Raw genomic sequence first — 13,801 nt, 5'->3', positions numbered from 1 at the left:
AAATGAATGGCAGCGTCTACACTGATGCTTTGACACTTTAACTTTACCGCAAAAAGCTTTATGCCTCTCGTTGAGGTGGTTTTATTTTGTTGGCAAAACAGCAGAGTTTTGCTGCCAAAAGTAGCTTTATAGTGTGTACACCTCCACTGTTTTGTCAGCAAAAGGCAGCTTTTGCTGACAAAGCTGTCTAGTGCAGACAAGGCCTTACTAAAGGTTTATTAGCTATGAAAAAGAAATGAGTTCTTGAGATGTTAAAGGAGATAAAATATACTAACAGGTGATTCCAAGTTTGTAAGTCCAATATGATAGCAGAGATGTCGTAATCTGCTAGTTTTTCATAAATCTCTCAGGGTTACCTAGACTAGCTCTGGGGATCTCTGTCCAGTCGCTCAGTATTCCAGCCTTTCCAAATCCATTAGTTCAGAGATACAGGATTACTCCCTGGATCCAGTCTTATAGCTATCTTCCCTGGAAAGCAATCTGGCATGTGTTTCCAACACAGCATGGGCTTTTCCTCTGTTGACTAAACACAGTCTAAAACAATGACCCATGCTTTGAAGTTGGCATGCTTCTTCATTTACGGTTCCAAGGCTCCCATTTGATGGGTAAATGTAATGTAAGCACAATGTGATAGCCAGAAACAATCCTTCATTAATTTTTCATGAAGCTTTACACATTAAGTAAAATCACATCCTAATACTAACACACCTTTGATTTAGGGTTGTCTAATTACAGGATATACACAATGTAACTACATGTAACGTGATAGCACACAACAGAATACAGAAGGTGAAAACAAAACAATCATAATTTCTTTTGATCTATTCTAACAAGTGAATTGGCTTGAACACACACTGTGACATTTTATTACTTATTTATTTATTTGATATTCACATACAAGTGAATTGCTCTAGTCTGAGCTGGCAACCTGCTGGACAGCACCACAAGGGCACCAAGTGGTACCTCAGTCTGTGAAAACTTAGGGTATGTCTACACAGCAGAGAAAACCCCACATGTCTAGTTGCTGTGTAGACATACCCTTAAGGTCTCCCCTTCTCCTTACAGGCATAAGATCTACCAGCCATATCTTGGGTCTCTTTTACCTCTGGAAGCTGACCCTTGTAGCCTTTATCCATAGGGGATGCAAGTTGCAACAAAGTAAACATCCCTATATTTCGCCTAATGTGAAAATTCCTATTCTTATTCCTTTCAGCCTAAACTGTGCTTTCACAATGCAGTGAGGCACAGAAGGTGAAAACCCTCTGGACGCCCTCCTAATTTGTCCCAACAGGAAAAAATTGCTTTCTGTTTCCTCAAACAGGTGATCAGTCAGATGCAAGCAACCTGGGACCACAGCTCAACATACCTAAATCACAGTGTGGAAAAGAGCAGCAAGAGAGCTGTTGGACACCTGGGAAGGCTTTAAATTGACGGAGAGTTAATTGTCTTCCTCTCCCCAGCTGGCCAATGGCAGTAGTGAAGACCATTCCCTTTCTTAAAGCACAATTCCACATGCACTTCGAGGCACGAGGAGGGGCTAAGCTGTGACATGTTCGAGCACTTCCTCTGCCTCTCTCCAGGAGTTGGCCATCCCCCCATTGGTCCAACCCAACTCCTCTTCTTCCCTATCTTTTCATGTTAAGAGAGGCGTGACATTGCTTTAGAGCAGCCTACACCTTATTTCTCAGCCTGAGAGGGCCCAGCTACTATCGTGTGTGTGTGTGTGTGTGTGTGAGAGAGACTGCAGATGTGTGAAACACTTGTAGCAGAATCTTCCTGAACTGCCTAAGACAGTGGCTCTTAACCTTTCCAGACTACTGTACCCCTTTCAGGAGTCTGATTTGTCTTGTGTACCCCAAAGTTTCATCTTTCTTAAAAACTACTGGCTTACTTTTGTATTTTTGTGTCTGATTTTATGTCATAGCACATTATTACTGAAAAAATTGCTTACTTTCTCATTTTGTCTGTATTAAGTTTTAGTTTGTACTGACTTCACTAGTACTTTTTATGTAGCCTGTTGTAAAACTAGGCAAATATCTAGATGAGTTGATGTATCCCCTGGAAGACCTCTGCATACCGTGTACCCCTGGTTGAGAACCACTGGCCTAAACATCAGGGCCATGAGAAAACTGGAGTGAAGAAAAAAGTGTGGATAAAATCATCCTTGTGCTCAAATCATCCTTGTGAATAGTTAATAGTACAAAATCCTTCATCTGCTCTTCAATTAAAACCAGTACTGCTTGATGTTGGATTAGTTGTCTGCAGTTTAGAATATATTCTTGGGAATTTATCACAGAACGTTTTTCCTTTCATTTTAGCATGCTTTCAAGGAAAATTAGTAGTATCTTTTATGAGAGCGAGGCTCAGTCTGCAAGTTGAGTAGTCTCTGTGCTGCCATTCTGTAACTGCCTTGGAAGTGCTATGAAATAGATCACCTTTAAAAACACTGTATTTGAAAAGGGCGTTGATGGTTTTCTGTGTATTTTTTTCCCCTTTTTGTTTTTTATTGATGATAAAACAAGTCTTGTTCCTGGTACTGGTTCTCTTCCTAAAATTTTCCTCTGTGACATCACAATTGACTACTGTATAAGTAATTCAGTGATAAACATAAAACCATGCCTTCCTTGTGGGAATAAGCATCAAGAGCAGATGAATACCTCATGAGTAATCAAATAATAAAGAACAAAGACAGTTGAATTATTTCTAGGTGTTTTCCAATTTTCAGCAGCATCTTAAAGGTGAACTGTGACGCAAAGGCAAAAATTGTGCCCTTTTGCTGCTCTATGTATAAAAATGGCGTCCCAAGATTGCCCTTCATTTGTTTATATCAGGGGTCGGCAACCTTTCAGAAGTGGTGTGCCGAGGCTTCATTTATTCACTCTAATTTAAGGTTTTGCCTGTCAATAATATATTTTAACGTTTTTAGAAGGTCTCTTTCTATAATATATAACTAAACTATTGTATGTAAAGTAAATACGGTTTTTAAAATGTTTAAGAAGCTTCATTTAAAATTAAATTAAATTAAAATGCAGAACCCCCCGGACCGGTGGCCAGGACCCGGGCAGTGTGAGTGCCACTGAAAATCAGCTCGCGTGCTGCCTTTGGCACGCGTGCCATAGGTTACCTACCCCTGGTTTATATGTTTCCTGTGCCAGGACTTTCCAGTTCTTGGTTGCCTTTCCTTGTGGGAGAAATTTGACAAAGGCTTGTGAAGGACTGGAATAGTGACATCACAAGAGGATGTAATGAGGTGTACTCTGTTCCTTGAAATGTGGGGGGATAGTTTTAATGGTTTGGCTTGGATTACAGGCCCATGCAGTGGAAAAAAACCTCCTTTTATGTGGGCTGGCCAGATCTAAAGTCCAAGTGTATAGGAATAAGAAGGACTACTTGCCTGCTTTCTCCCTCTGTGGAGTAGTTGAGCGAGGAACTAGAATCTTGATGGGGAATGGGTAGTAATGCAGCACATAGAGAAAGCAAGGGAGAAAAAATGACTCAGAAGTGTCTCTAAGTCACAGTTTCTCAGTTCTTCTCCTGGATCAGTACAGTTTATGTACAAGCCCACCTCATGGCTCTGCCTAATGTCGGATCCTAGCCCTATAAAATTGAAGAAGAATTATTAAATCTGTGAGCAGATAATCCACTTGTCAGACATACAGACTAATGTTAGAGCAGGGGTCGGCAACCTATGGCACATGTGCCAAAGACGGCACGTGAGCCGATTTTTAATGGCACACTGCTGCCTGCTGGGGTCCTGCTCAGCCCGCTGCTGAACCCCGGCAGCGGGCTGAGCCGGACCCCGGCAGGCAGCAGCGTGCCATTAAAAGTCCTGCCCGACTCAGCCTGCTCTTCTCCGCCCCCCGCCTACCGCTCTCTCTGGCGGGGGCAGGGGACAGAAGCAAGCTTGGTCCTGCCGGCTGATGCTGTAGGGCAGGCTCCGCCGGCAGCCAAGCTTCCCCTACCTCTTCCCCCAGCGTGCTGCGTCGAACCCCGCCTCCCCTCCCTCCCTGCTGCCGATGGCCCTTGCGAGGGAGGGGAGAAGAGCAGCCCCAGTGCCCTCACTTCTCAGACCAGTAAGGAGGCGGAGAAGAGGCGGGGGAAGGAGGGTAGGAGCGGGGCATATCCCTCCAGCCCCCTGCCGTGAGCCACTCGGGGCAGGGGGCAGGGAGCACCCCCCTGATCCCAGCCCCCCCCCGCCCCCTGCCCTGACTCCTGCACCCCGCACATCCCCACCCTGAGCACCAGGTTGGCAGCGGGCTGAGCAGGGCCGGCAGCCGGGACCCTGGCTGTCAGGAGCCAGCGGACGGAACCCTAGACCGACAGTGGGCTGAGCCGCTCGGCCCGCTGCTGGTCTGGGGTGCTGGCCCCGCTCAGCCCGCTGCCGGTCTGAGGTCCCAGCCGCTGGTCCCGCTCAGCCTGCTGCCAACCTGGGGTTCTGGCTTCTGGCCCCTTGTCAGCTGGGGTTCTGGCCGCAGGCCCCACTCAGCCCGCTGCCAGCCTAGGTGAACAGAACCCCAGGCTGGCAGTGGGCTGAGCAGGCCGGCGGCTTAAGATCAGCATTTTAATTTAATTTTAAATGAAGCTTCTTAAACATTTTGTAAACCTTGTTTACTTTACATACAACAGTAGTTTAGTTATATTATATAAAGAATTATAGAGAGAGACCTTCTAAAAAACGTTAAAATGTATTATCGGCACGCAAAACCTTAAATTAGAGTGAATAAATGAAGACTCGGCACACCACTTCTGAAAGGTTGCCGACCCCTGTGTTAGCGTACCTTAATTTCTGATGTTGGTACTCTTGATACTGAAACACGGGGCTGATATCCGTAATAGTTCTCCAGAATTTTTCCCCCTACGGTCTGGGTGAATATCTGAATTTAGTAGTACTAGAGGGTTAATACTAAATACTTAGTTAAAATATTTCCTGACATCTGTGTCAAGCAATTTACCTGTCTTGATCACTTTATAACGTTGGTTCTGAGCCAAGAGGTCATAGGTTATAAGCTTAATTATAGAGCTCGGCATAGTAGTGTATGAAGTGGCAGTGGTGAAAGGCTGAAAATTGGAGTGGAGCATTAGCTTGAGAATAGATCTGATTTCAGAGGAAACAAGTTCTTTCAGTGCAATAAATGATCACGCCATTAAACGTGAACTCGTTTTGGTAGCCTTTCCCTTTATTTTATTTTGTATAATGAAGGGAAATAGGCTTGTATCTTATTTGTGGTGATAATGTGTTTTTGGGCAGTGTTTGAAGCTCATGTCTAAATTGTGAACTACTGCTCAGATTGCATGTAAGTACTGTGTATTGTAAAAGTTGCTAACTGCAATAGGCTTCTTTTCAGGCCTTCAATGCTCATATAATGGTAATGGGACAGTGAATGGCAGCTTGTTACTTTGCTTAATTTTTTGGTAATTAAGATGAAGCGTGCAGTCCCAAATGTTTTGAGCAAAATTCAATTCCAAATAATACTTGAATAAAGACTTCAGCGGAGTAATGTTAGACTGCATTATGGCTACATAATTGGTCTCCATTTAGATTTTAAGGGACCCTGTCAACTTACAAGAATCACGTATTGGAAACCTAATAAAGCTTATGCCCAAATAAATGTGTTAGTCTCTAAGGTGCCAGAAGGACTCCTCATTATTTTTGCTGATACAAACTAACACGGCTACCCCTCTGAAACCTAGGGTAGGTCTACACTTACCCGGTAGTTCGGCGGCTGGCGATTGAACTTCTGGGTTCGACTTATCGCGTCTTGTCTGGACGCGATAAGTCAAACCCGGAAGTGCTCGCCGTCGACTGCGGTACTCCTGCTTGGCGAGAGGAGTACCGCGGAGTCAACGGGGGAGCCTGCCTGCTGCGTGTGGACCGAGGTAAGTTCGAACTAAGGTACTTCGAACTTCAGCTACGTTATTCACGTAGCTGAAGTTGCGTACCTTAGTTCGAATTGGGGGGTTAGTGTAGACCTGGCCCTAGTGTTGGGTGGTAGATTGAGATTGTCTCTTACACCATCTCCTGGTAACAATACCACTGGAAACCTTTCTCCATTTCCCCTGTCTGTCACCAGTACCAGAATTATTTTGCTTCAATCTGTAAATATAGAGCTAGTCAGGGAGCTGGAAGAAGTTGTGAAAAAAAAATCAATGTTATAAAGAGATCATCCTCAAAGGCAGTTCTAGTGTTTTTTCTGGTAAATCTAAATTCAAATTACAGCATTAACTATACACTATTAAAAGTCTGTTTTTATTGCGTTAGAAAATAATGTAATCATGTATTGATATTTAAATAAGCATCTTTATTGGCTTATTATTTATTATCTTTTGTTCATTGACTGAGTTTTTAAAATGGCTCTCCTGTTCCTTCAGAATTACTTCTAGAAGGAGACTGAATGGGGTAAAGGGTGACTTATCAATGAACAAGGATTAAGAAGTGATGTTCCAGCCTACCATTTGGAGGGAAATATTAAACCAAAAATCTCCTTGGTCCGCTTGCGCTTGGCAAGGCTATTCCTTGGCTGGGAGGGGAGAGGGAAGAAGTTACTCCCTGATATTTTTCATTTTAATCTGGCCTAAGTAAATATCAAATCATGAAAACACGGTTATTATTTTAACCTCTTTTACTTTGCTGTGTGTCAGTCAGATATGATTATTTATTTGCTAGCTGATTTGTCGATCTGATATTTGTAGAAGCTGATGTGATTTTTGACTAATATTGTGAATATAATTTTGTCTGGTGTACAGCACTACTTGCTCTTTTAGTTTAGCTTTTATATTTCACACATTTTTATAATGCATGGGATGTTATGCGTAACAATATTTTTAATGGGTAACCTTATTAAAACAAATGTAATTACAAATATACATATGGACTACTCATGTTTTATAGTTAGGTATAATGAAATCAAATCTCTGCAACAGGTTGGCACATGCTGTTTCCCAGACTCTGAGTTGGCTCTTTCCTGATATTTCAAACAGGCAGGAATGCTGATTATAATGTAGTTGCTAACACTTGAGAATGTTTTCCAAGATCAGTTATCCAAATAATTCTCCAAGTCGCCAGCCACTAGAGGGGTTTGTGTGAGGGGAAACTGATCTAGTGAGATTGTAGCTTGCTCTTTCTTTGGTGTCTTCAGGTGTTCATGGGAGGGCATACGTCAGGGCCGTAATTCGATTATCTCCTGCCCTGTCCTGGCTTTTCCAGGGTTGATCTCCTTTGTCTTCCCCACTCTCTGCTGCAGAATTGGACAGATTTTTGTGGAACAGCTGCCCGGGCGGGTGGGTGGGTGGGGGGCGCAGTTAGACTACAGGAGGGGAGAAGCATGCCCCCTGTGGCTACAACCAAAGTCTCTAGAGCTGCCAACTCCAAGTATTTAAAACACTCAGTCTCTCCCCCTCCCTCCCAATCATTAGCATTAAAAAATAAATTTTGGGTTCTTGATGTTTGCCATGAAGCAGTGGTGGGCCCATGGCCACACGCAGCCCATCAGGGTAATCCTCTGGCGGGCCACGAGACAGTTTGTTTCCCATTGGCCGGGAACAGTGAACCGCGGACACTAGGCGCTGCAGGCAGCCGTGCCTGTGGACAGTCAATGTAAACAAACTGTCTTGTGGCCCCCCAGCGGATTACCCTGATGGGCTGCATGTGGCCCGTGGGCCACAGGTTGCCCACCAATGCCATGAAGGCTAGTTTGTTGTTTTAAATGAAAGCTGAGATTCTAGCAGCTGGGACATCACAAAAAACACCAAATATTGTGAAACTTTTTAAGTAAAATTGCGAGAGTTGTCAACACTGAGTCTCTCTAAGGAAGAATTGCAGTTAAAACTGTACTCAGTCCATTACCTAGGCCGTGTAGCCAAGTTGGGTCCTGGTTCAGGCCAAAACAGAATTGTTGCCAACTCGGTGGAAAGAGTTAAGGTTTCCTTCATAATGCTTTTTAGAGCTAGCTGGAGAATGCTCCCAACAACTTCACCAGGCTTTGGATCAGATCTGCCAGTAAGAGAGAACTATTAATTTAGGTGTCTAATCAAACTTCTGGTGTAGAATTTTTCCTAGAAGGGACTTGGCACAAGGGACTTGGAAATAAGCCCGGGCAATACAAATATATCAGAAATGTAAAGCAATTTGCCTCAATGAAAAAAGAAATTGACTAATATTCATATACAGTGCTAAGTAGTCTTATAAAAACGGTTAATCTTTGATTGCTATGTGCAAGATAAAGTTTTTTTTTTCTCAACATACTGATATCATGCTTTTTATTTACAGGGAAAAGGACCTGGATGCTAAATTTATTATTTCAATGGAAAAAAATAAAACAACAATCACAAATATAAAGGTGAGTGTTCTCATTTGGGAAGGAAAAATTATAACCAAGTTAGCCATCAAAACAAGGTTCTGATAAATAGGTAATTGATAGTGTCCATTTGATATTAGGGAGAGGCCTTTGGTCTCTGGCTTATCTACATCTTTGAAGGGCTGTCTGGAGACCAAGATAGGGAAGTTACTATTGTTTGTTGTACAAATTTCATTTGAAAGGCAATCCATAGGACCTGTTTCTTAAGTATTCCTATTGCTGTGGCCATTCACTTAGCTGGAGGATGAGTGCTTACAATGGAAAAATATTTATACCCTGTTTCTAATGAACTCCAATTTTCCATCCTGCTGTACCAACAGCCTTCCAAAATTGTAGTGAAAACTTACTAAATCAGGTGGAAGGTCTACTTGCCGCTATTTACTAAGATGATTTAAAAATCTTATTAAATTTTTCTTACTTGCCAAAAGACAACTAACTGCACCAGGTATGCAGAATTTTTCAAGGTGTGCAAAACTCACCTGCAAATATTTAAAGATATGTTGATGTTCTGAAAGCCTCCAATGACAAATGTTAAAGAGGCTTTCAACACATAACTAATTTAAAATCATTTAAGGTCCTAGTTGTGCTGACCATCTCTTACATAAACGATGCTATTACATCTGCTATCAGGAATGAAGCTGGATGTACAAATACCCCAAAGGGGTTATACCATTAGATTTGTATTTATATGGGGTGGCTTTACAAAGACTTTCTTAATACACATGGTTTCTGGGATTTCAGAAAAATGTATAAATGAAATATATTGTGAATGTATGTGAGATAAATGAAAAAATTGGTGAAAGATAGCATTTTATGGCAAGTTATCTGCATGCACTCTTGCTATCCTCACCCCAGATGTGATATCCCAACATTGTGTATAGTTGGGCAGCACAGAAGTAGGAATTGGCTGAGATTTTTATTTCAAAAGAATTTGAAATGGGAATGAGGGAAAGGTACAATAAAGTTAAAATATGCTAAATAATCATGCCTCTGTTACTTGATGGATTCAGCAAATAAACATACTTTTAGCTCATTTAACAAAAAATGCAGGTCTTTACTTTAAACTTTTATTATTTAAATAATGCTACATAGTCAAATATCTTTAGATGTTTTTCTTTGTGTATGGTAGCACCTTCTCATCAGTGCTTTATAAACACTGTTCCAGTGGTTCTCAACCAGTGGTCCGGGGCCCACTGGGGGGGCTGTGAGCAGGTTTCAGGGGGTCTGCCAAGTAGGACTGGCAGTAGACTTGCTGGGGCCCAGGGCAGAAAGCCGAAGCCCCACTGCCTGGGGCTGAAGCCTGGGGCTCCAAGCCTTGCCACCCGTGGCTGAAGTCAAAGCCTGAGCAACTTAGCATCCCAGGGCCCTCTGTGGCATAGTGCCCTGGGCAGTTGCCCTGCTTGCTACCCCCTAACGCTGGCCCTGGCTTTTATGTTCACAAAAACAGTTGTTGTGGCACAGACGGGCCATGGAATTTTTATAGCATGTTGCGGGGGCCTCAGAAAGAAAAAGGTTGAGAATCCTGCACTATTCTACCTGATGCACCTTTCATGTACACAAGCCTTATAGCCTTTTTATAGCTGAATAAACCAAGGCACAGAAGTTGAAATACTTTTCTTAAGATGACATAGTGAAACGAGTGGCAGAGCTGGAGATAAAATCCAGTATACCTGATGCATAATCCCCCGCTCTTAACAACTACATTATGTTCCTTCCCCGAAAGGAGAATTGTGTCTGTGACTCAGATAGTAGTACATATTGCTAATGTCATGAGCAGTCTGTCTCCAGCATGATAATAGCCTTAAGCTGAAGGCATATATGACCATTTTAATTACATCTGTGCTTTCATATGCAATTCAGTTTGTACATGGCAAAGTGCTTGTTCTTTAAGTAAATGTTTGGAATATTGTCTTAGAATTTCCTACACAGAATTTAACTTGTAATAACTAGTAACAGTAAACATTACATAGTAACATAACAAAAATGAGCCATTACATTAAAAGTAATTTAAAATGAAGCGTAACATGCCTACAGTGCTCTTTTAATAAGACTATCCCCCTTCTTATGAAAGCAGATGTTACTTGCTTACTTTTTTCACCACTAAGTATGTATATTTGCATGTATATTTGTTAGAATAACAAAAAGGGATAGCCTTTCATTAAAATGCTCTCTCTTCGTGTGCTCTCGCATGAAGTTTGTGTTCCAATCATCCATGTTGCAAAATGTCCTTTGAATTAATTACTTTATCATGCAACATGCCAACTCTTTTTTTTAATTTTTATTTATTTATTTATTTATTTATTTGTCTCCTGTAGATACCAGAAGGAGGAACAGGAGACCTAGGAAGAGAACGGACAAAAACATTTACCTACGACTTCTCCTATTTCTCAGCAGATAGTAAAAGTCCTATTTATGTGTCTCAAGAAGTGGTAGGCTTTCCGAATTGATTTTTTTTTTTTATATTGAAAGAATAATGTGACGTTTTCTTCCTTTTACAATTCTCTCTGCCCAATTTGGAAATTCCCTACATGTTGGAGAGAAGTGTTAGGACAGCCAACACAGCTAGCTATATGTTTTCTCGTGGTACAGAAGGAATGCCCATTGTCAGTTCTCTTGTCTGACTTATTTTGTTAGGTCAGGTTAGTGAAATCCTCAGTAAAGCTATTACTGTGCTGCCTATATTTGTCACCTAAAAACTTAAGAAAAATCACCTTCTGAACACCAAATACATCTGCTTAATTCAAAAAGACACACACATTCTTTTTTTCCAGGTAACATCCTGTTTGAACTAAAGATTTATTAAGGATTTGAGAACCTGCTTGAAACAGGTTCTTGATACTTCTCCCCAGAGTATTACATGCCAGCTTTCTATTGTAGAGTTGTAGACTTTGCCCTCTAAATTACCTTTCTTCCCTCACCCACAAGACCGCATATCTGTCATCCATAATTATGTAGATCTGGTGACTGTCTCCTCCACTCAAGTCTAAACATATGGAGACAGTTTTTCTGAAGACAGGCTTGTGTAATTGCATGCACACTACATATTTTCACTTAATTTAGGCACACAAATGTATGTGCACATTTGTATTCTACTAACTTTGAAATATGTCATACGTGCTTTTTGCAGGACCTTTGATGCTTATGACCTTCCCAATTCCCTTCCAGACCCAAATTAATTTATCTGACACAATTCAAATATTTTTCAATATTGGCACTTTCCTCTTTTGATCCTGTACCAACGTGTTAGGGCAATTGCTCCTCTCCTGTTATATGAGAGAGTTTTCAGTATACTTAAATAATGGAAATTCCTGCTGAATTTATGGATACCAGTGAAGACCTTTGGTATCTAGAGTTGCTGCAGATACATTGCAGTTGTGAATGTGGTGATATTGGTGGTTTAGAATTAAGTGACATTGGTGAGCCTGATCCCTGAAGACATGGGGGTTAAAACTAACAGGAAGACTAAAATAACTTCCTAAAGTAGAAAAATGGTAGTTCAGGCCAAGATTAAGGTGCATTATTATAACAGACTATTTTTATTGGCAATGCCAACCAATATGGCTATTTGACAGGGAATTTCCACTCCTGGTTTTCTCTTTAACCATTTAATACAAACTAGTAGATCCCATTGTTAAAACTTCCTTATTCATTTTTATAGTTTAAGTACTACATTAATCTACAATTTAATTCAAACACTTGATTACATGTTTAACTAAAAGAAGTCATTAATTCTTGGCAAGTTAAATTTTTTCCATTGCAGTAGTTCCCACTGTTTTCTTATTTTCTGAATTTTGTAGGTTTTATTTGTTTCTGTGCGTGTATACTTTGAAAAGCAAAAATTAAGATACAGTTAAGGATACTAAGTGAAGGAAAAGACTATAATTGAAAACATTCATAAAAATCCCCAAATTCAAACATTGAGGCCCCAGTCCTGGAAAGCATTCCTATTCAGAAAGGGTGCGTAAGCCTGTGTTAAGTCTCAGTGATGCTTAAGCATGTGCTTTTAAAGTTGAGCATGTGCGTAAGTGCTTTGCTAAATAGGGACAGATTTAAGCATGTGAATAGGTGCTTCCCTGAATCAGAGCTTGAAATCTTAGACTGTGTAAAACTTACTTATGCTTAACTTTAAGTATGTAAGTGGTCCTGTTGGGGTGAATGGAACTACACGTGTGTTTTGACTGGGGCCTTAACTTGTGATTACACAGTAACATGATTTATGGCTACATAAACAATGACAACTGATGATGACCTTAGTGCCCAATTCTTGCTCATAAAATACATGATTATGTGTGAATAAATATTTTCATTGGTACAAATATTGGAACCCCTGCGTAGCTCACTAACGTAGGGGAGTAATGTGATTATCCCAAACTCTTGATTAAAACCTTCATAACCTCATTATGTTTGTGTGCTTCTTCCCCATCCCACCTTCCTCTGCTGTCCTCCCCAACTGGTGGATCCAGAGGTATGAATGCTTTGCAAAAACAAGCCCTTGACAATGTTTAGGGTTATTTTGTGCTTGAATTTATTAGTTGCCTATGTAGGCTGTATATTTTTAATGTGTCTAAGACATTTTATTTATATACTCAAAGAGAAACTGCTCATAGGGGTTGGTGTATTTTGTGATTCTGTGGATGCTGTTTTTTTCCCCCCACAGAAGCTATGGAATTTTGCTCCAGAATCTGAGCTTTTGCTAGAAAAAACAAAACATTGTCATTAACCCTCATTTTGTAATGAAAAACCTTCCAAACATGAATCCAATATAAAGTGATAGTGTATCTGTGGTAGGATTTTCTTTCACTATAACTGCACCAGGGCAAACCCCTATTGTAGGCATGCTGCACTGTGTAATACTGATTTGTATTAATGTGGTTTTGCCCGTTTCAAACTAGGGCAAAGTGCATTGGTACAAGTCACTTTGACACCCGTGGAGGATTCCTATACAAGGAGAAAAAAATGCCAGTGAGGAAAGACCTAAGGCTGCAGCAGCCTGAAACAATAGCTCCTAGAAGAGTGAACTGGACCATTCATATCAATAGGATGTTAACTGTGAAATCTAAAAACGACTTTCTTAAATGTCAGCATTCACTATTGATCTTTACAACAGACACACCCAATTTAAGTGCATATCCCACAATCCCAAACTGCCTCCCAGATCTTCTTGGGTACCAATAATCCCAACAGTTCTCTGCCAAGCTATCAAAACCTCCATTGTCTATCATGCATTTGTGTTAAATAAAAAGTCCTGTGGCACATGGAGAACAGAAGGCCATCTTCAATAAATTGACTTTAACTTCAAAAATAAATACAAGACAGGCTGTCTTCCTTGTATTACTCAGTTTCATATATAATTGAAAACATTCGTATTTTAACTTGCATCAAGCTGCTCTAGAATTTCCAATCTACTACACCAGAGTACCACAGAAACCTTCCTGCCGAGTTCATGT

The 13,801-nt window shown here is 40.9% G+C and overlaps 1 protein-coding gene across 2 annotated transcripts in view; it reads left to right on the top strand.

Moving 5' to 3' along the window:
* The window catches only part of KIF16B (kinesin family member 16B), a 209,299-nt gene that overhangs the window by 14,773 nt on the left and 180,725 nt on the right, over positions 1–13,801 (top strand). For both annotated transcript variants that reach the window (XM_024199818.2, XM_024199817.2), the window contains exons 2-3: positions 8,267–8,336; positions 10,670–10,783. In XM_024199818.2, the coding sequence (XP_024055586.1) occupies positions 8,267–8,336; positions 10,670–10,783 (184 nt within the window). The remainder of the gene's footprint in view (positions 1–8,266; positions 8,337–10,669; positions 10,784–13,801) is intronic.

Source organism: Terrapene carolina, unplaced genomic scaffold (assembly GCF_002925995.2).
Source record: "Terrapene carolina triunguis isolate 2854851 unplaced genomic scaffold, T_m_triunguis-2.0 Scaffold132, whole genome shotgun sequence".
NCBI lineage: Eukaryota > Metazoa > Chordata > Testudines > Emydidae > Terrapene > Terrapene triunguis.
Note: the sequence above shows the minus strand (reverse complement) of the source record. Positions and strands in the feature narration are given on the sequence as shown.